Below are 20,189 nucleotides of genomic sequence, written 5' to 3'. Positions count from 1 at the left end.
ATTTAATCATACACTAATAATAATTTAATATTAAAAATATAGGTCAGGTCAGTATCCTCAGCAGTAAATAAATTGAGAACTTTTAAACAAATGTTACTGTAAGGAAAGCAATAAATTAAGGGGTATATAAATAAAATAAATAAAAAGTTTCATTGAGATTGGGATAATTGGTGATTTTATAAGTGTTAATGGCTAGATTTGAAAGCTATACATGAACAAAGAAAAATTAAGACCTGTTCAGCTTTTGGATTTAAGACTTTTTAAGACCCCGCGGATACGATGTGGGTTTGGAATGACATTAGGGTTTACTTTTCAGTGAAATATTCCTTTCATATATACATATTTTTCATATACATCATAAATGTCTTCGTACAAACTGCTTCTTACCAAGGAGTATGACAGACACATGTCTACTCTCCAGCATATAGACAACCTCTACTGCGTGCTGCAAAAATGTCCTGTTAAAAGAAAAACATATCACAACAATCTCAAATCAGTTGAGGCCTAAATAAACACCTGAGAATGCAAAAACAGAATCCATAATTGGCAGAAGCTAAGTATGCTGTCTGGTGACTACTGAATACTTCTCAATCACACCTGACATACTCCATCCATCTTGAACTCTCTAAGGATGACAGCCATTTCTCTTCAGACTCCTCAAATGACTCTGCATGTTAGTACAGATGCAAGCAAAAAGGCACATTAGAGCCAGAGTGGGGCAGGAGGCAATACACATATCATCACACCATCAGACAGCTTAACTAATTTGGATCATTGTTTAGACCTAAGCTATGTTTCAAAACTGTATTTCCAGCTAACATGTTTTCAATGGCACTAGGAAGCAGTATGTGGGATTGCTGAAATAACCAAAAACATTCCAGGCCCTTACTGTAGCCCAGTGTTAAGCCTGAAAGGATTTCCTACAGTTAAAGTCTTATTTAGTTGAGTGTGTGCCGCAGTTTTCCTTCTCCAAAAGCGTATCGATTACCTATAACGCAGATCTGTCTCAGTTTCAGAAGAGCAGCTTGAATATCCTGGATGTTTGGGAGGTTTTTGTCTAAATCCGACTTGAAGACATCACTGCGCAGTGGGTGGCTTTTAGTGATGGCGCTGGAAATCCTGCAGAAATAGAAAAGTCAAAAGCCAAAAGATCTGAGATGAGCAAGCAAGGATAATCACAACATGGCAACATTTTCAAAAGCTAAGAAATTATATTTGGGAAAATAACTCTCCAGAGTGCTTCATTAAATAGATATATATAGAAAATAATTATTACTGCTTCATTTAAGGAACACTGAAATAAAACACTACAGTTAAAGTTGTTTTATCATTTTTTAACCATTCAGCCGATCACTTTTAGCTTAGCATAAATAATTGAATTCTATTAGACCATTTGCATCTCACTTAAAAAAGTTTTAGTCATTTTCCCATTTAAATTTTGACTCTTCTGTAGTTACATTGTGTACTAAGAAAGATAAGTAAACTTCTAGGGGAGGGATTCTCAACCGGTTAGCCGCGGCCCAATAGTGGGCCTCAGTGATACTGCAGGTGGACCGTGAGATAGCTGCGTAAAACATATGCTGGATAAGTTGGCGGTTCATTCCACTGTGGCGACCCTGGATTAATAAAGGGACTAAGCCGAAAAGAAAATGAATGAATGAATAATAGTAGATATTCAGTCAGTCCAGTTTAAAGCAGAAGCTGGTCTTTTGCAATCTCCCTGTTGACCTGTGGTTCACTTTGATTATGTGTTTTTTTATTATATATAATTTCTTTTTTGTTTTAATATATTTAATATATATTACATAGTTTTAGTTTTATATATAGTTACATTTAAATAAAATTATATATTATTTTATAAAATATTAATAATAGAAAATAATAAAAGGCAAAACAAATGTATAATATATTTGTTAATAAATAAAGGTTTAAATGAGCATTTCATGCAAACATTTTAGAGAACATGTCAGAAGGGTGGGCCTTCAAAAATCCATCGGAGAAAGAAGTGAGTTGAGAACCCCTGTTCTAGGGCTAGGAACTAAACTCTCATTGTGGCATAGTAATCAAGGAACTTTGGTGCCATATCCATGGCTGCAACAGTTGCAATGATATTACGCAATGCCTAAAAATGGGAATCAACATAACCAAGCTATTTTCAGATGCTGCATAAATATCATTACACAAAATTAATGTATTATCACGCCAGAATGGGAGTATAGTTCCTATATATATTGGCCTATTAAAAAAATTGATGCTTTTCATTTTCTGCCAATGTAAATACAGAAGTCTAGCTTTAAATGGGAGAATTATCTAAACTCATTGGTCATTTTTGAGTGAGATGCTAATGGTATAATCTGATACAATAATGTAAGCTAAGTGAAGCTAAAAGGGCTCTCACCAGACTGAGAGATCAGCTGAATAGATTTAAAAAGAAGACTTCAACTATTTAGTAATAATATTATTAAATATTATTAAATAATGTTATTAAACATACATGTATAGTTTTCATTTAAACATATCCAACCAAATCTGCTTGCCTTAATCAGCCTCTGATTCTCTCTTTCTTACCTCTGTTCCACTTTTCTTTGCTGTTGCGGGTCATTGATGTTAGACATGCGGACCAGAGCACTTCCACTGGGGTGATTCCAGCACCACAACTGCAAATCAAACCGAACACACACACAAATAATTTTCAGCTTACGTATTATGTTTACAAATGGTAGATTTAAAACTACTTCAAGTACATTCATCTACAAGGAAAATATAGATAGATTATGTAAAGACGTCATTTCTTATTTTGCAAAGTAAACCAAGACACTAACTGGTGACTTCCTCTCTGAGTGAGTGTAAAAAAAGACTTGGAGAGTAAAAGTGATTTGTGGATTTCCTCCCCTCTCACTCCATAAACCAATATTGCAGCCCAGTAAACGGTGCTTACCGGGATACGCTGAGAGTAAAAGCAGCAGGCGTACTGCTTCAGATCCTGATCCGCTAGAGAGACCGGAACCACAAAGTACTCTGGAAGACTGCAAACAACAGAAAACAGTTCAAGTTCAATTCCCAGTCCAGGCTTATGAGAAAAGATATGTGCCTGTGGTAACATTTTTAGAAAAGTACATTAAGCTACTTATTGCGTGAAATGAATGAAGCAACCATGCAGTTTTACCATGTTTTTACCTTGGTCAAACCGTATTGGCTCTAAGTGCATATTATCAAACAAAGTTTATGCTGAAGTTGTATATGATTGAGATCAAAATGTCATGTAGACATAATAATATATGTTTAAAAACCATGCACTATGGTAATTATATGTATGTTGTTCTAATAAGAGCACTGTGCAAAGAACAATCAAAAAGTCTTCATTATTCTGCACTGTAATCATTATTTGTCTAAACAGAAATAAAGTTTGTTGTCGTTTTCCTGCCTGAAGGGTTTATTTCAGCTGTGAACATCAGCAATCTGTATGTATAGGTGCTTTTTGTAAAACAAATGTTGCTCGAGGCATATTTTTCCATTGAGTCTGGGCAGAAAAAGCACAATCAAATGTGTGATGCTTCTTTGTGTTAGCATTATAAACACAATGACCTGATACTGAACTGCGTGTGGATCTGAGAGATCAGTGATTTCATTCCAGAGGATTATTCTAGAGAGCACAACATTCCTGTCTGTCTGAGCAGATTAATACAAACCTGTCTAATTTAATCAGTTATCCTCATTTCATCAGGAGATTTATTAGGATGACTAATCCATGTTCACGTTAGCAATAGCCAATTATACCGTATATACTCATGACTGCGTTTCTGTTACATTTACTCATTATATAAGTCACGCAGCTGTGATTTTCAGCCTAAGATGCTTATAATACAAGCAGTTTACAAAACAGATCACAATTGATATGTAAACTTACCTGGGTGAGATGAAATAGCCTTGATTGATGGTACACACCCTCCATTCGGAGGCACCGGTACGCTTGATCTCTCTGTCCCAGTCTGAAGAACAGTCAAACAGGGGAGTCTGCAAACCCCCGCCAGGGTCAACACCATTCACCCGCTCACCTAAACAAACCAAACATGTACACACTCAAACCACAGCAAAACGATGATAATTCATAAGGGCTGGACAGATGAGAAAGCTGTAGGTGGATTACTGATTTTTAATTTTATTTAATTTTTGTAAACACATTATTATCAGAAATTACAATAAAATATTAACTGCAATTCAAAATTTAAAATACACAAATATATTATAATAATAAACATTTAACCCCTGTGTATTGTTCAAATTTACTACGCTTTTGTTATGATAGTGGCTGTTTTTGCCCCACTGACCTCTATTTTAATAACATTTTTTTGATCGCAAAGCCATGACATTCTTGATTGTTGGTGATCTTCCCTATTGGGAAGAGGTCAAATTTGTCATGTTTACTGTTGATCAACAGTTGGCACCATTAATCCTTTAGATAGGCCTGTGCAAAAAAGTTTCTGGCTTTTATATGGAGTTCTATAGAGTAAAACAACAAATTATAGTGTGCGTGCATAAATACACTTACTACACTGTAAAAAAAATCCTGGTTGCCTTAAATTTTTAAGCTAAATCAAATTAACCTTATAAGTCCATTAAACTTATATTATGTTAAACTGACTTAAAACAGCTCACGTAACTTATACAATTAAGTTAGAACATGATTAACTTAGTTTAATAAGTTACAATGAACTAAAAACATATATTGTCATCTTATTGATCATATAATTTTTACAGTGTATGTTTACTGTGTTAGGTGAGCTGAGCTGCTTATTTTAATTTTCTCAGACATATCAAGGTGTGCAAATGTCTCTGTCACTCTCACACACGCACTATACTCCATATAAAAGCCTCAAAATTACCCCAGAGTGGGCAGAAAACATCTCCAACAGCACACAAGGGTTAATTAAAAAAATAAATAAATAAATAAAATTAATTTAAAACAGTATTTGTTTAAATCATTCAACTATATTTAAACTTTTCATACACAAAAAAACAGTTTACACAAAAATATTAAGCAGCCCAAATATTCTCAACATTAATATTGATCAAATAAATTTACAACAAGAAATACCGCCATAAAAAATATTACTAAATATTTCACAATAATACTTTTTTACTATGTACAAGCTGTCTCATGGACCACAGACTTACTGCAGTGTATATAAAAGAATAAAAATATAAATAATGTGTATGTACATATTTTTAAATCAGCTTACATTAAACAATAGGAAGCGTACATTACTGTTAGCGTCACACGTACTGCACCTCTGACCAAGATCAATACATTGTCATTTCTTAAACTACATGCTACTGTGCAGTTCAATCATACCAGCCATATCAATCTTAATAAAGTCTATTCATAACACAAGCACTTTGCATTCTCCACTAAGTCTTGTCATGTCTCGACTTGCAGGGAAGCAGAATGTATGGACAGCTCAACTCAATTTGGCAGCTCTAGTGGAAACAGAGCAAATCATTTTGCGGTCACAGTTGACTCTGTTTTCTTACCCGCTGATCCATGATATCGCTTTCCGACGTATTCAAAGCCAAAGAGTAGCTGTGGGTCAGCAGGATGGGAGTAATGAGCGATGGCCAGGCATACCTGTGAAAGAACATCATACAAGCACATGACTAACAAAAAAAAAGACATTTCCCTGTAATCTTTTAAGGAACAGAACTGGAATTTAATGATAGTGAAAAATGATTCCTCCTTCTATCCACTCACAATACAGCTATTTTGACATTTACTAACAAACTGTTTGTGGTCCAATTTACCCTTGCAAATACCAAATCCTCCATTACAAATGAGAAATGTAGTCTCTCTTCTTTTCGAGGGGAAAATTAGCCTGTGCTCAAATAATCTGTAAAGAACTGACATTTCTGCCACAGGACACTAGAAAACACCACCTGTACTGCTTGATTTAAATTCTAGGCACTAGCACTGCTAGTAAAGGCCTGCACTTGGGCGATATCCCTATGGTGCAGTTTGTGATTTTTTCCTCCTCTTTTATCTGCTTTCCTGCAACACCTGTTGGTCAGTTCCCCTGTTTATTCATTCAGAAGAGCTTTTCTTGGCACTGCATTAGATCCAGGCATGGAAATATTCAAAACACTGTGTTCAGAGCTCAATCTAGACTGGACTTTAACCTTTAAGACACAATAAACAAACTTACTTTTTCTTGTTGTAGCTTACATGTATTGCAAGTGTTGTATATCTTTGTTGTATATAAAGTACAACAGGATAAACAAACAATAATAAAAAAAAAAGTTTTTTATCTTACATTTATATGTATATGTTACTTGTATAGAAATGATCATATTTTGTATAGAAACGATAAACCTAACATGTATAGAAACAGCCAAAAATGAAACTTTGGCATCAATTACTCACCTTCAAGTTCAAAAACCATATAATTTTTAAAAGATACCTCTCAGGTTTCATTAAAATATCTTGTTTTCTGCTTTGAAAATGAACAAAAGTCTTGTTGGTTTGAAAAGAGGGAGTAGTTTTAGTACTTAAGAGTGCAAAGCAAAACTCATGCATAGTAAATTTGTAATGAATAAAAAGTTATAAGATCCTTGTGGATGGGTGCTTATCTTTCAATTGTGCACTTCTATTTTGTGGTAAATGCAAAAGAAATCAATCAATCTAATCCAAGTATGCCCCTGTGGTAAATCTCATCATCCTATTACTATTGCGACCCACCATACCAGAAATCCAATTTACATTGGCTGAACTTCCACACGCTTAAATGATGTTGAATACAGGTGTATCCACCTCCGCTTCAGGTCATCTGTCATTTAAACTTAGATTTGTGTTTCATCTTCGCCATTTGAATGACCATAAATCTCCCATAGTTTGACGAATAAGCTCGCTTTATTTATATCTTTAATTAATAATAAAAAATGTAACATGACTGTCAAAAAACATTTTCCATAGATCTCTAATTACTCATTTATTTCCTTACATACTGTTCTTCCTTTACATTCTAAAGACGCTAGAGCTAAAACACAAAGAAAAAGCATCCAACATCCTGACACAATCAAATTCAATAGGTCTCATAGACTTAATCCAACAGCGGGCAATACAGCTATATGAAAATTATCCATAGATCAACATTTACATGAAGCTTCAAACTACAACACAACCCGAAACAGCAAGTTCATACATTTTACATGTACTGGTAAAGTGTATTCTGCTATCTGATATACTATAGCAGGACATTAGGGATGAAACTATTAACCGGTTTCACTATTAGGCACGCTTTAATTCATCAAGGTTAATTAATCGTAAAGGCATCTCAACACCGTGTTTCTGCACGGAACAAAACTGCTGCAACTAAACAAAGTTCAAAGTTTAAAGTTCAAAGCTTGTACACTGAGGCTAATTCCCACGCACACTGGATTAACTAAGCTGATGCTATTCATATATCGTGTGTTTTGCGTTTCGTTATTTCCAATGGAGAAGTATGGCTTGGCACATATTGGGAGTGACGCGAAGCCCTCATACACGCTTCCAGGCACACCTAGTTAAAAGAATGTCGCGAGTGCACCACGAGAAGAACAGGACCAAAAGTGCCTTTCAGACAGAGGTTCAGCAGTGTTTGACTACATTTGGTTTCTTTAAAATGGAATACGTACATAAACATTTGACAAATACATTTTTTATTTATTATTATTTTTATTTATTTATTGTTTGTAGTTTATTTTCAGTGTAAAATTATTATTTATATTTAAATGTCAAAAACTTTTTCTCATTTATTTTTAAGCCAAAAAGGAGAAATGGATGATTGTTTGTTTTTTTATTATATTTTGTACTTAATAATAAAAAAACTAGTAGTGTTTTAAAATTAATGAATGTATAATAATCGTGATAACTGTGAAACCGTGATTATTCTTCAGACTATAATTTTACAACCAAAATCTATTATCGTTGCATCCCTACAGGACATAAGTATGATGCTTAATAGATTACAAAAAACAACAACATATTTTCAGTTAAGGTATACACATTCACTCATATTCACCTCATGTGGTCTAAAATAATATAATTCAATCTAAAAGTAGGCAATGAAGTCCACCCAATTTCACCAAGGAGCACTGACTTTAAAATACATAACAAAATGGTTGCCTTGTTTTATTATTTATTGGATGGAACAGAAAATGTTGTGAAACTGTGATTCCCATTATATCATTTTTCTTTGCAGTTCCTGTTATAGCTGTGATAAAGACTTCCCTATTCAATAATACTTTAATTTTAGGATCCTCATCTTTTTGTAATTTCCGTAAAACAACTAAAAACAAGCTCCACTTCAGAAGTCTAAAATAGGTTGTTCACACAAACAATAGGCTTTTGCATTCCACTACACTAATTTTTCAACTGGTTTAATTAGCGAAAGCTAAAAAGTTACGGCGTGTTATAAAATCCAGCTTTCAAAAAACTATTTTCTTGCTTGGTTTTTAATTTCTAAGACCTGTGTTTTGATTTTTAACTGCAAATTTTTTTTTTTAAATTATCGCACAAATAGCTTTTCAAACAAAGGTTTTAAAGCATGTATTGTTATTATTGGTTTTAAAGGGATAGTTCAACCAAACCCCCCCAAAAATGTCATAATTTACTGCCTCTTCTCTTGCTCCAAACCAATTTGAGGTTCTTTCTTCTGTTGAATACAAAAGAAGATATTTTGAAGAATGCTGAAAACCTGTAACCATTGACTTGCATAGTATTTGTTTGTCTTTCTAACGTTCTTCAAAATATCTTCTTTTATTCCAACAGGAGAAAAGAACTCATAAATGTTTATAACGACTTGAGTTTGAGGTATAGTGATTACATTTTCATTTTGGGGTAAACTATCCCTTTAAGGTACTTATTTACCAGTAGTATTTTGCTATGGAGATTAACGTAGGAAGACTTTAACAAAGGTGTTTATAGAGACTAATGGCACAACAGACATGTGAAGTGTTTCCTTTCCAAATGAGTTTTAAGAAATTACCATTTTTTCCATTGCTCATAAAAAACATTATGCTTGTTTAGTAACCTAGCTAATTTAAAAATAGCTCATTAGAACCTAAAAGCACACACAAATTAAAAGTTCCTCCTTCACAACACAAATACACTGAAAATCAATACAAATATATTTCACAACATGTTATTTAGCTGAATATTTATTCATTTTTAGGTGAGGTCTTGAGATAATAGACCCCCAGAGGATTACATTCCGTTTGGGCTCCTTCATGAGCAGCAGAATATAAATAAGCGGTGCACGTTGTAACGGCTGTCAAGGAAACGCACTCTACTTGCCCTTCACGCAAGCGCCATAGTTTAGCGTTCACTGGAAATGAGGAACAAAAGCGTCAGAAAAGCTCTAGAACGGAACTTCAGGATAAATGCGCATGTTTGCTAAGCACTCAGAAAGTGAATGGGCTTTTTGTTCATCTTGTGTTTTGTGGTGCTTTTCTTGCACCCTTTCTCCCCCTTCCTTCACACATTCTCAGGAGCTGGCAGACTGTTTAGAGCTGAACTCTGGCACCTCTTTTTTTTTCCTTCTCTCCTTTTACTTCACTACTTCTATCCGTCCAGTTATTCCCCTTGGAGTTTGGGCTCTGTGTTTTCTGGGTTACTACAGGTGAAAAACTACTCTTTTTTTCCCATTACAAAAGGAAAATTCCCTTTTCTGCTGTCAAAAAACAGCAACAGCTCTCAGTGCAGCCTTTGAGATTCTAGTGACTCATTTATGATGACTTACAATCATTCCGAAGATGCTGCGGAAAGCGTTCAATTCTCTGAGTCATGCCACAGGAATGGGCGATCAGGGCTCATTATGCTGTAAGAATGACAAACAGGAGGCCGTTCTCCGCTTCTGATAGTCTTTGAGTCAGGAGCACATTGTGGAATGTTCGTTTTACACAAAGTTCCACGTTACCAGGCAACAGCAGCTGTTGTGAAGCAACAGGATGAGTTTGTAGGCTGGTGTGAGTCACAGAGCTTGGAGTTCAACGCATGATCAGATCGGCTTGTATAAAGAGCTCTTTTTATCTGCTTTATGGTGCAGATATATAACAAGAGGGAGAGACATTCCTCAGCAGAACATGCTTTATTTTATGAGGCAGAAAGCCTCTGATGGTTTTGGTGGAAACTGCTAAACAATCCAGCAGGCTTCACTGCAGTGCAAGTTTTGTAGTGACTTTCACATTAATAATTGGAGGAAAAGTAAACAAAAACAAATTAGAAAATGTATTAAATGTACAGAAAAGATGCTCTATTCAACTTTGTGTACTATAATATATAAATAAACATATGAAGATTTATATATCGTCTTTTGTTTACACCAGGGGTGCCCAAACATTTTCTTATGAAGGGCCAAAAACCAAACTTACTGTAACTGAGGGCTGTGGGCCAAAGGTACATTAAAGTTTCTGTGCGAAATCTCCTCATTTATTTCCTAATATTTAAAAACAACTAGAAAACATTGCTTTAAATTATATTAACAAATGCGGTATATTAAAAATGTTTTAAGTTATTGCAGAAAAAACATAAACAATCTTAATAATACAATTGAGTTCAATACTGAATACACTAAGCTTGCCTTTGCCTTGATTTGCTCGCTGATGTCTTGTGTATCCGTCAAGTGACAGTATTTATGTTTATTTAAAAATCTAATAAATACACAAAACTAAAGAAATTACAAAACAAACAAACAAAAGGTTACATTACATTCGAAACGACAACATTTTTCAAAGATATTCACCTTGACCACCAACCCATCATTCTCCCTCTCTTCTCAAATGGAATGGTGGGCCAAATCAAAGGTTAGAATGGGCCAACTTTGGCCTGCGGGCCCTAGTTTGGGCATCTCTGGTTTAGACAGAGGAGCACTTGGTGCCTTTGGAGTCAGTAAAGCTGCCCTACTGTTAACTACATCCATCAGCAACGACATTCATATTGCACTTATCTGAATCATCAATGAAAAAACTAGAACCAGTATTGGTTGATTCACAATGATGAAATCATGTACTAGATTTTTCTATTATGGCATTTTCATCCCAATAAGCTGCTTTGACTCAATCTGCATTGTATAAAGCACAAGAGAAATAAAAGTGACTTAATAACTTGGTGCTCAGATTAACACTTATCATGAAGGAATTGGCTATTTGCACAGCACATGTTTTTTTCAGTCAGCAATAAGCTTGGTGAAAGGCTTATGTGACTATTTTCAATTTCATAAGGTTCATTATATAGCATCAATAATATAATTTAATTAAAACATAAATCAGATAAATAGACTGTGGCATTAGATAGATTAAGACACAGCATGGACCTATGTAATTTAATGCAGTGCTGCTTATGTGGTGTGATAACCACTTCATATCGCATCTCCAAAAAGGCAGTGAAGATCATTAATTTTAAACAAATGAAATTTTAAATGTGGTGATTTTATAATGGCATGACAGTTCACTGGAATTGCATGAGCTGGCTTACACAAAATTAAAAGTCCACATGCATATTGCCCACTGCAATGCCTTGTGTGAACAGATAAACACAACTTGTGGTGAAATGACTTTGCATTCACTGCAAAAGTGCTTTACTTGTCTTCTAGTCCAGCAATAAAATATTGTCTTGTTTTAAGAAATCATGTCAAAATTAAGCTGATTAATGAGTTTTCATTAAAACAAGCTAAATAATCTGCCAATGGGGTAAGCAAAAATACCTTGTCAAAATGAAAAACAAGATTATTTTTTGTTTAGTAGATTGTTTAGCTTGCTTTTAAAAAAAAAACTCACATAATTTTGGCATTTTATTTCTGAAAACATGACAACAGTTCTTAATTGCTTAGAAAATGCTTTTTGGTTTAAGATTTTTTAGAAATTTGGACTCCAAACAAGACAAAAATGTCTAGGTAGAAAAGCATTTTTTTCAGTGTTATAGTATAACCACAGTGGTTAAAAAAGCCCATCCCCTTTTTAGCACAATACTTTAAAAGCTTTAGATCAGGACACATGTTGACATGTTCGAACCATACTTCCAACACTAATTAAACAACCACCACCAGTGAATAGAAAAGTCGAATAGAAAACAAACATCTAAACATTCTGCAGTGTCAATGATTTGGAGAGAGCCAACAGAACATACCAGCAGCTATTACAGTGGAGCAGTCAGCGATGTGCGATTTAACCAGCACATTGCACACCAATAATACCTGACTCTTATGAATGCCCATATCAACAAAAACTGCTGGGCTAAAACAATTCGAATTAATTCAATCAGCTCAATTATTCTAGCCTCTATTTTTAAAGCAAATTTTGAAACACTGCAAAAGAAAAGAATAAAACTGCAGATATAAAAAGATAATGTGATTAGATGTGAACAAACTAACCAGAGCATCAACCTAGTTGCACACTATCTCACATGCTCTTTTAATAATTCTACATGAACAGTCATCCCTCATCAAAACCGATTGTGTATAATTACTTCCCACCACAGTCTCACACAATTGCATTCCCACACATTAGGTATCTGCCTCTGAACACAAGATAACAGCAGTGTTTATTTTTGCAAATGTCATCTGCGCTCTCTGAAACCCAACTAATTTATTATTTAGGGAAAAAAAGAACCTCAGGCTTCCCCAGTTGCAGCAACTTTCATTTTTAATATTAATACTTTACACCAGTTCCCCAGGAAGTAACTATTCTACATGTGATGGAAACAGTACTTTGTTTGCACTGAAAAATTCTAATTTTGCACAACTTTGGATGTTTTCTGCAAGCTTGAACTGAAGTCTCAATTTACTGTTTTCCATGCCACAAAAGGTTGGGATGATGTGAGGGTGGGTTTTCATTTTCAATTTCAAATTTTTTTGAGTGAAGCATAACCCATTTACACTAGAGGTGTATAACAGGTTCGTTCGGATCACAACCCACAATTCGGAACACACGTGGCCTGTGAATTAATAATTTTTTTTACTGGTATTAATCTTAAATTCGTAACGATCACAGAGAGATTGCCTCTCGCGTCATTCAAATCGCATGTATGAAAGCATTTAGGCTGTCCTGTAAAATATAATGATGACGGAAGAAGTTGTGGTAGGCTATGCGGTATGTGGTGGATTTCATTAAAGGTGTTTTCGGTCACTACTTGTTTAGCCTGCATTGATGCATTCAGTGTAGTCTGCACAATTCAACATTAAAAGTTCAGGATCTCAACACCCACATAACATAAATTATAAATGAGGGTCATTTTGTTAATCTGTCGAATCGCCGCAGTCAAATGTGTGTTTAAAAAACGAAAAAAAAAAACAAGAGATTCAGTCTTTAGTCTTTTGAGTTAGTTAAGAAGTTACAAACAACACAATATAACACAGAAATACTGGAATAACAGTTTATAGTTTAGATAAAACCACTGATGTTTATGGTAAAGATTAAAATCACAATCATACGCATTTAACAACTCTCAAAAATGAAAGCTGTAGGCAGCAATTACACTATATACACTATACCAACAGGTGGTGACAACCAGCCATAAAAATATGTAACTGAATAATTCTTCAAAAATGATACAGAAGTTTTATAAGTGAATAACTGAATAATTTATTGAAAATGAGACTAAAAATAAATGTACAAATTATAATGTTAGATTTATATATTTAACGTTATCAGCAATAGTAGTAGTGACAGTGCATTTCTCACAGTACTGAATATTTTACAATTTATTTTTATTCAGCTGATTATTTCTTAGTTTTATATATAATAAAAATGTAGGTTTGCAGTTCTGTTTGTTAAAACCAAAAGTGTCTTGCAGTACGGTTTCTGTAATAAATGGAAAGCAAATTACATTTGTCTCCTCCCCTTTTTGGCTGATCCAAAAAAATGTGAGAATCCGATCTGTGACTAAAAAAATCGATCAAATAAAACGAAATAACAAAAATTATTCTGAATATTTTGAATAATATAAAATTTCTAATATATGCACCATTCAGTGTCTTATGGGTAAAAGAATTTATAGCAGAAAGAGATGAACATGGCTTCACTACACCTCGTCATTACAGTTCTGCAGTGGGATCAGTGTCCACCAGACAAATAAGGTGGATGAAAGCAATGCTGTCTAGGCGAACAGACAACTACAATCTCCTCATCCTACAACCACTCAGTAGGGAGGGAAAGACGACTAGAGACTTCCTGAAACACCACAGGCCTATTTCTAGGAAAAGTTTCTTAAGTAGGACACTGACAAATATGATCATAATACAGACATACACATAAAGATGCAGAGCACAGACTGAATTTAATACAATTAATAATTCCACTTCATTCTAGGACTGGGCCCAAAAATACGCAGGAGTTTCATATACTTGTTTATTTCAAGACAAAAAGAAAGAACACACACCAGTCTTCAGTAAGGGGATGCAGTCAAACCCATTAGCTCTTAATCTTTTCTCAGACTAATCCAAAGCTCTTGGAACGTGGAGGTGTGTGTGCATGTGCGGGAGTATGTTTGGGTTAGTTAGTTTACATGTCTGTGTGGTTTTTACGTTTTACCTTTTTAGCACTCTCAGGTCCAGCTTCATCAAAGCGGAATCGGATGATCCGGAAGTCTTTGCAGTAGAGAATAAGCTCAGTAGGGTTAAATTTCAGCTTCTGGTTGGATCCTAAGATCTTCTGCTTCCCTTTAACATCATTCACTATTTAAACACACACACAAAACAGGATTATTAGAATTTTTATATTACTGATAGTGAAATTAGAAAGAGGAATAATTGGGGAGAAGAGAAGTAAAAATGACACGAAGCAGACCTGATCTACTCTCACTTTCTCCAGCATTATACGTCAGAGAATGCGTGCTTACTGCCAAGTTCACCAATCCCACTATCGGATAGTACATGTGCTTGTGAGTGGAGGAGTATAATCTGTATTATGTGTAGTCTGTGTTACATAATATCCAGACAAACAGCCTGAAGGCTCATGGAATCATGACAAATTCTAACACGATAAAGAAAAGAACTGGAATAAATAATAAATCAATAAAAATAGATAAATAAATAAATAAATAAATAACACACACACACCAATATATATACCAATATATATATATATATATATATATATATATATATATATATATATATATATATATATATATATATATATATATATATATATATATATATATATATATATATACACACTGTAAAAAATGGCCATGATTTCAATGGTAATAAAACTGTAAAAATGCTACAGTAACCTGGTTAACAGTATGTTTCCTTAACATATGTGGCGAACAACCGTAAATTAACTTTCCCAGAATTCCCTGCATGTCACATCACTTTTTATGCTTTTTGTTTGATTTGATTTGATTTGATTTATTTATTTTCAAACAAAGTATCATACATAAAATATCATTAGCAAAAGAATACATTTCAACGTGGTAGAAAATGGAGTGGGATGAAGCACAAGCTTGACAACAAGCTTGTTGACATTACTATTGATCTTTTTAGTTGTTTCCCCATCAGTTATGTACATTAGAGATTTATGTTATCTAATGTTGATAATGTTTATTTCATGACTTTAATTTTATTCGTGTTACCATACTGGTGTTTAGTAGCTGTGTGAATGACACTGAGCACCTTCTATACACTGATACCCTTTACTACTTGTGGGAAAAGTTGTTTGTGGTGAGCATTGGTTCAATATGTACATAACTTTCTCATCACCACCTGCATATGGCTGTGTTAACGTGTCTAACTGTGTAACAAAAGATGTTGGTAATTCAAAATACAGACATATTACATCTATAAATTAATGAAATACGGTAGTTTACTGTAAAAATGAGAAATTATTTTACGGTTTGTACCGTATTTTTAACGGTAAAATACTGGCAACCACAGCTGCTGTTTTTTACAGTAAATTTTACGGATTTATTTTTTACAGTATACATATATAAAATTTATATAAATAGATTTGAATAAAAGAAAGTCCCCCTTCTATAAAGTAACTACCATAGAATACAGAAGTGGTAACTAGGACATCTGTTCTAGAGAACCTGACTCTATAAAATGTAAGTTCCACTAATGGACAGAAAGAAGAAGTGCTCAATTGATATTAATTTGTTACAAACAAAGCAATATGACCTCCACATTCATTACTTCTACAGTGTACATTACAGTCTATAGTAAACTTTTTTTGATTAAATAAATGCTTTAAAATCACTCTATAAAGAAACTATTCATTGCGTATAATGTATTATGATAATTTGTTTTATTGCGCCTATTAAAACCTAGGGTTTTTATACTCTAGGTTTTAGTAACACCAGTGAAGTGCAGAAAACAATTTACTGCTCATGCATGAATTACCAAAATATGATTATATAGTATATATATAGTACGTTTAATCTATTTAATCTACAGAAATGGCTATGTGATGAATCGCTTTCTTTACAGGACACAGATATAACAATTTCTAAGCTTTCAGATTATATACAGCTTGTCATGATATTACTACATTTATATTACATTTAGCAGACACTTTTGTGCAAAGCAACGTACAATTGAGGAGGCATTCAGCAATTCAACAAGATGCAATACACACAAGTACTAAGGCCCTGTTTACACGAATACGTTTTTACTTTTAAAATGCATAAGTTTTGCTACAATTACACCTTCTGTCCACACTACCCCAGAGGTTTCGAGCCTGACAACGGAGCTTTTTGAAAATGCTGAAGAGGCTGTTTTGGTTTTAAAACGCTGCTGCTCCGGGTCAGTGTGGATGGGGAAAAAAAGAGACATCTGAAAACAAAGGCATGGCTGAAGACGTTCACCATCTGATTGGGCTTTTCCTCAAAATTAAGTGCACAAAGTTCAAACTTGCACCCTTTCCTTAAGTTCAGACTTCACAAGTTTGATACTGAAAACAAACTCCTGAGGACATGTCGGGTAAAAACAGTGTACTTTATAACGTCATTCACATCAGCCTGGCTACGTTGTTTCACTAACAATAAAATGAAAATCTGATAAAAGGAACCGCCTATTTTCATTTTGATATTAGCAACCTAACAGACACTAAAAATGTTGAGGCGTCATGTAGCTACATATTTATATGACAATCATCTCCATTGTATGCATATTTATATCAAAAGGAGCCTATAACATTACTGCCTCATTTCATTTTCATTAAAAATACGTAACATACCCTGTCTCTTTTGCTGAATATCAGTTTTAATAATCAGTAACGGCCATTATAAAAGTATAACATACAATAAGTTTATACAATGTAGGAAATAAAAGCAAGCAATCAGTCAAATGTGCCGAATCGGTGTATGTGGTAACATAAATTAATATATTAACGTATCTTTGCGCTCAACCAAAACCCGCTACCTGAGAAAAAGTAATGGATTCAAATGACCAATAGATAGAGAACTATAGTGAGATGAAATCCGACCTGCACTGCTCTCATCAGGGGAGGTGTGCTCAAAGGACCCGCTGACTACCTGGAGCTCAGATGTGTGCATCCACTGCAGCGCATGCCAGAGTGTGTGTGTGGTCATGTGATGTGCATTTTCAGTGGTATAGTGTGGACAGAAATCTTTTCAGAAACACTAGGTGAAACGTGTGGACATGGATCGTTTTCATTCTAAAACGTCGTTTTAAAACTAAAACGTATCAGTGTAAATGAGGCCTAATTCTACAAAGGAACTGTTTGTGCTCAGAGAATTGGGTGCTAGAGTGAGAGGGGAGGGGGAGGATGGTTATATAGAGAGAAGAGCGTTTCAACTGGTAGTTTGTCAAGCCCACTCACTTGTGTAAAGCATAAATCTTGTTTATAAATAAGAATGTCTGGTGCAAATGTGCAAAACTGCTGTAAGTGTCGTTTAAAGTGTCAGAGAGAAGAAAGAGGGTCTTTTCTACAGGTGGTTTGCCAAGCCCACTCACCTGAGGAAGTTTGTATGGTTTAAAATATGTACTTTGCATTATGTATTGTGTGTAAATAAAAGGTAAGTTTTATTTATGTGCATTATATGTGTTGTTGATGAAAGTGACTGGAAGGTGAAAGTAAATCAGATTTTACCTGCATGTGACGGCAGATATTTTAATGCACCAGATATGAGCAGACAAGGCCTGTTGGATGTGCTTCAAAATTAGCTTTCAGTGCTGTAATTAATACAGCATACACAGCCTTCAAGGGCACTATCCCAGACTGCAGGGGTCATTCTGCAAGCCTTACTGACAGACTGAAGCCTCAAAGAGCATGCAGTGTGTTTTTTTCCAAGCCTGAATGTCTTATAAAGGTCTTTTGTTGAAGCCACACAGACAGACAGTTTTTAAAAAAGGGGAGGAAAGCAGGCTTCATGCTCTATCTGTTTAGCACAGCAATTCAACACTTGGGGGGCTAAGTCAGCAATGAGGGGAGTGCAAAGATCTAACACAAACAAGATTAATCGTGGCCGGGCTCAGGCTGCAGTCTGGCTGGATGAGCTCATCTGCAGCTAAAGCTAAAAACAGCCACCCAAACAGGTTCTGCAGCTATACACTACACTTTCACAACCGACCGCATCGCTCATGGAAAAATCCAAAGCAAAGTCATTTAGGTTACAGTCATTCATCAGGGACACATTATCCGTATTGTTATGTTAATACAAATGTTGGAGCAGCTAACAAAAAGGAAAACGGGAACAGACACACAAGCAGAGATCAAATTGAGAACTGAGGTAGAAAGACAGATGGAGAACAACCAAAGTTTAAAAAATGGAAGCCAGTGACTGTGTAAAAACACATTTGCGGCCAGTGAAGTAGAGGAGACAGGAGCGAATGACAAGGATAACACGCGAGCAGACGTTCTATATAAAGATACATACAGGGTCTGACCAGTGGGACGCCTTAAAACATTTTCATTTCAGCTATTAAAAGAATAAAAGCATGGCTGGATTTCAAAGAGCACCATTTCTCAATAGGGTCTGTGAAGCCCTGGGCGTTCGTCTCGAATATCCAGGTCATCCGTGGAAAATTTCTGATCGCAAATGTGGAAAACTAAGAACTAAGACCTCACTGCAAAACCATGTAATATATGATGTCAAGCATAACAATGATAGCTCACTTTTTCAGGAAACTGGTCTATGGAATTTTTTTCATCTTTCAACTGTGTAACAAACATCCTACACATTACGAGAGGTTGCAAATCTTTTTTAACGCAACCTTCATCATGTGCTGTTTTCCAGATTTCCCTTTTTTTGCTCCCATTTATTTTTATGCACAAGGATCAAATATGATATATCCCAATTTGGTGTCATATCATATTAAATAAAAGTAAAGTGTCTAAGTTAATGTTTTAAATAATCATTGTTAAAATTAAATACGGCGACACAGTGATGCAGTAGGTAGTACTGTCACATCACAGCAAGTAGATCACTGGTTCGAGCCTCGGCTGGGTCAGTTGGCGTTTCTGTGTGGAGTTCTGTGTTGTGTGTTCTCCCTGCGTTTGCGTAGGTTTCCTCCAGGTGCTCCGGTTTCCCCCACAGTCCAAAGACATGCGGTACAGGTGAATTGGGAAGGCTAAATTGTCCGTAGTGTATGAGTGTGAGTGAGTGTGTATGGATGTTTCCCAGAGATGGGTTGCGGCTGGAAGGACTGGTTAAGTTGGCAGTTCATTCCGCTGTGGCGACCCCGGATTAATAAAGGGACTAAGCCGAAAAGATAATGAATGAATGAATGAAAATTAAATATGTGAAATTATGTTCCACGGCTATTCAGTGTAACAGATACAGTGGGGGAAAAAAGTGTTCAACATGTCACCATTTTTTTCTCAGAAAACATATTTCTAAAGGTGCTGTTGACTTGAAATTTTCACAAGATGTGGGTAACTACCCAAAAAATCCATATATGCAAAGAAAACAATATTAATTAGTTTACAAATTAAGTTGTGTAATAAAATGACACTGGGAAAAAGTATTGAACACATGAAGAAAGGGAGGTGTAGAAAGGCAGCAAAAGCCCAGACAGCAGCTGAAATCTCGCAGTAGTTATTCAGAAACCCTCTGCCCTTTGTCACTGTAAAATAATATTAGCTGCTTCAGCCCAACATCTACATTCACTAGATGATAAAGATGAAATTAGAGTGGACATTTCACGAGACAATAATCCAAAACACAGCCAAGAAAACTCTTAAATGTTTTTAGAAAAGCA

The 20,189-nt window shown here is 35.0% G+C and overlaps 1 protein-coding gene across 1 annotated transcript in view; it reads right to left on the bottom strand.

The window, feature by feature from the left end:
• mtmr10 (myotubularin related protein 10) overlaps positions 1–20,189 on the bottom strand; it is a 51,896-nt gene that overhangs the window by 13,795 nt on the left and 17,912 nt on the right. The window contains exons 5-12 of the mRNA XM_056461566.1: positions 14,557–14,699; positions 5,533–5,626; positions 3,908–4,055; positions 2,939–3,026; positions 2,569–2,657; positions 989–1,119; positions 598–667; positions 388–458 (exon numbers count right to left, since the gene is read on the bottom strand). Of these exons, the coding sequence (XP_056317541.1) occupies positions 388–458; positions 598–667; positions 989–1,119; positions 2,569–2,657; positions 2,939–3,026; positions 3,908–4,055; positions 5,533–5,626; positions 14,557–14,699 (834 nt within the window). The remainder of the gene's footprint in view (positions 1–387; positions 459–597; positions 668–988; positions 1,120–2,568; positions 2,658–2,938; positions 3,027–3,907; positions 4,056–5,532; positions 5,627–14,556; positions 14,700–20,189) is intronic.

The sequence above is a fragment of the Danio aesculapii genome, chromosome 7 (assembly GCF_903798145.1).
Source record: "Danio aesculapii chromosome 7, fDanAes4.1, whole genome shotgun sequence".
NCBI lineage: Eukaryota > Metazoa > Chordata > Actinopteri > Cypriniformes > Danionidae > Danio > Danio aesculapii.
Note: the sequence above shows the minus strand (reverse complement) of the source record. Positions and strands in the feature narration are given on the sequence as shown.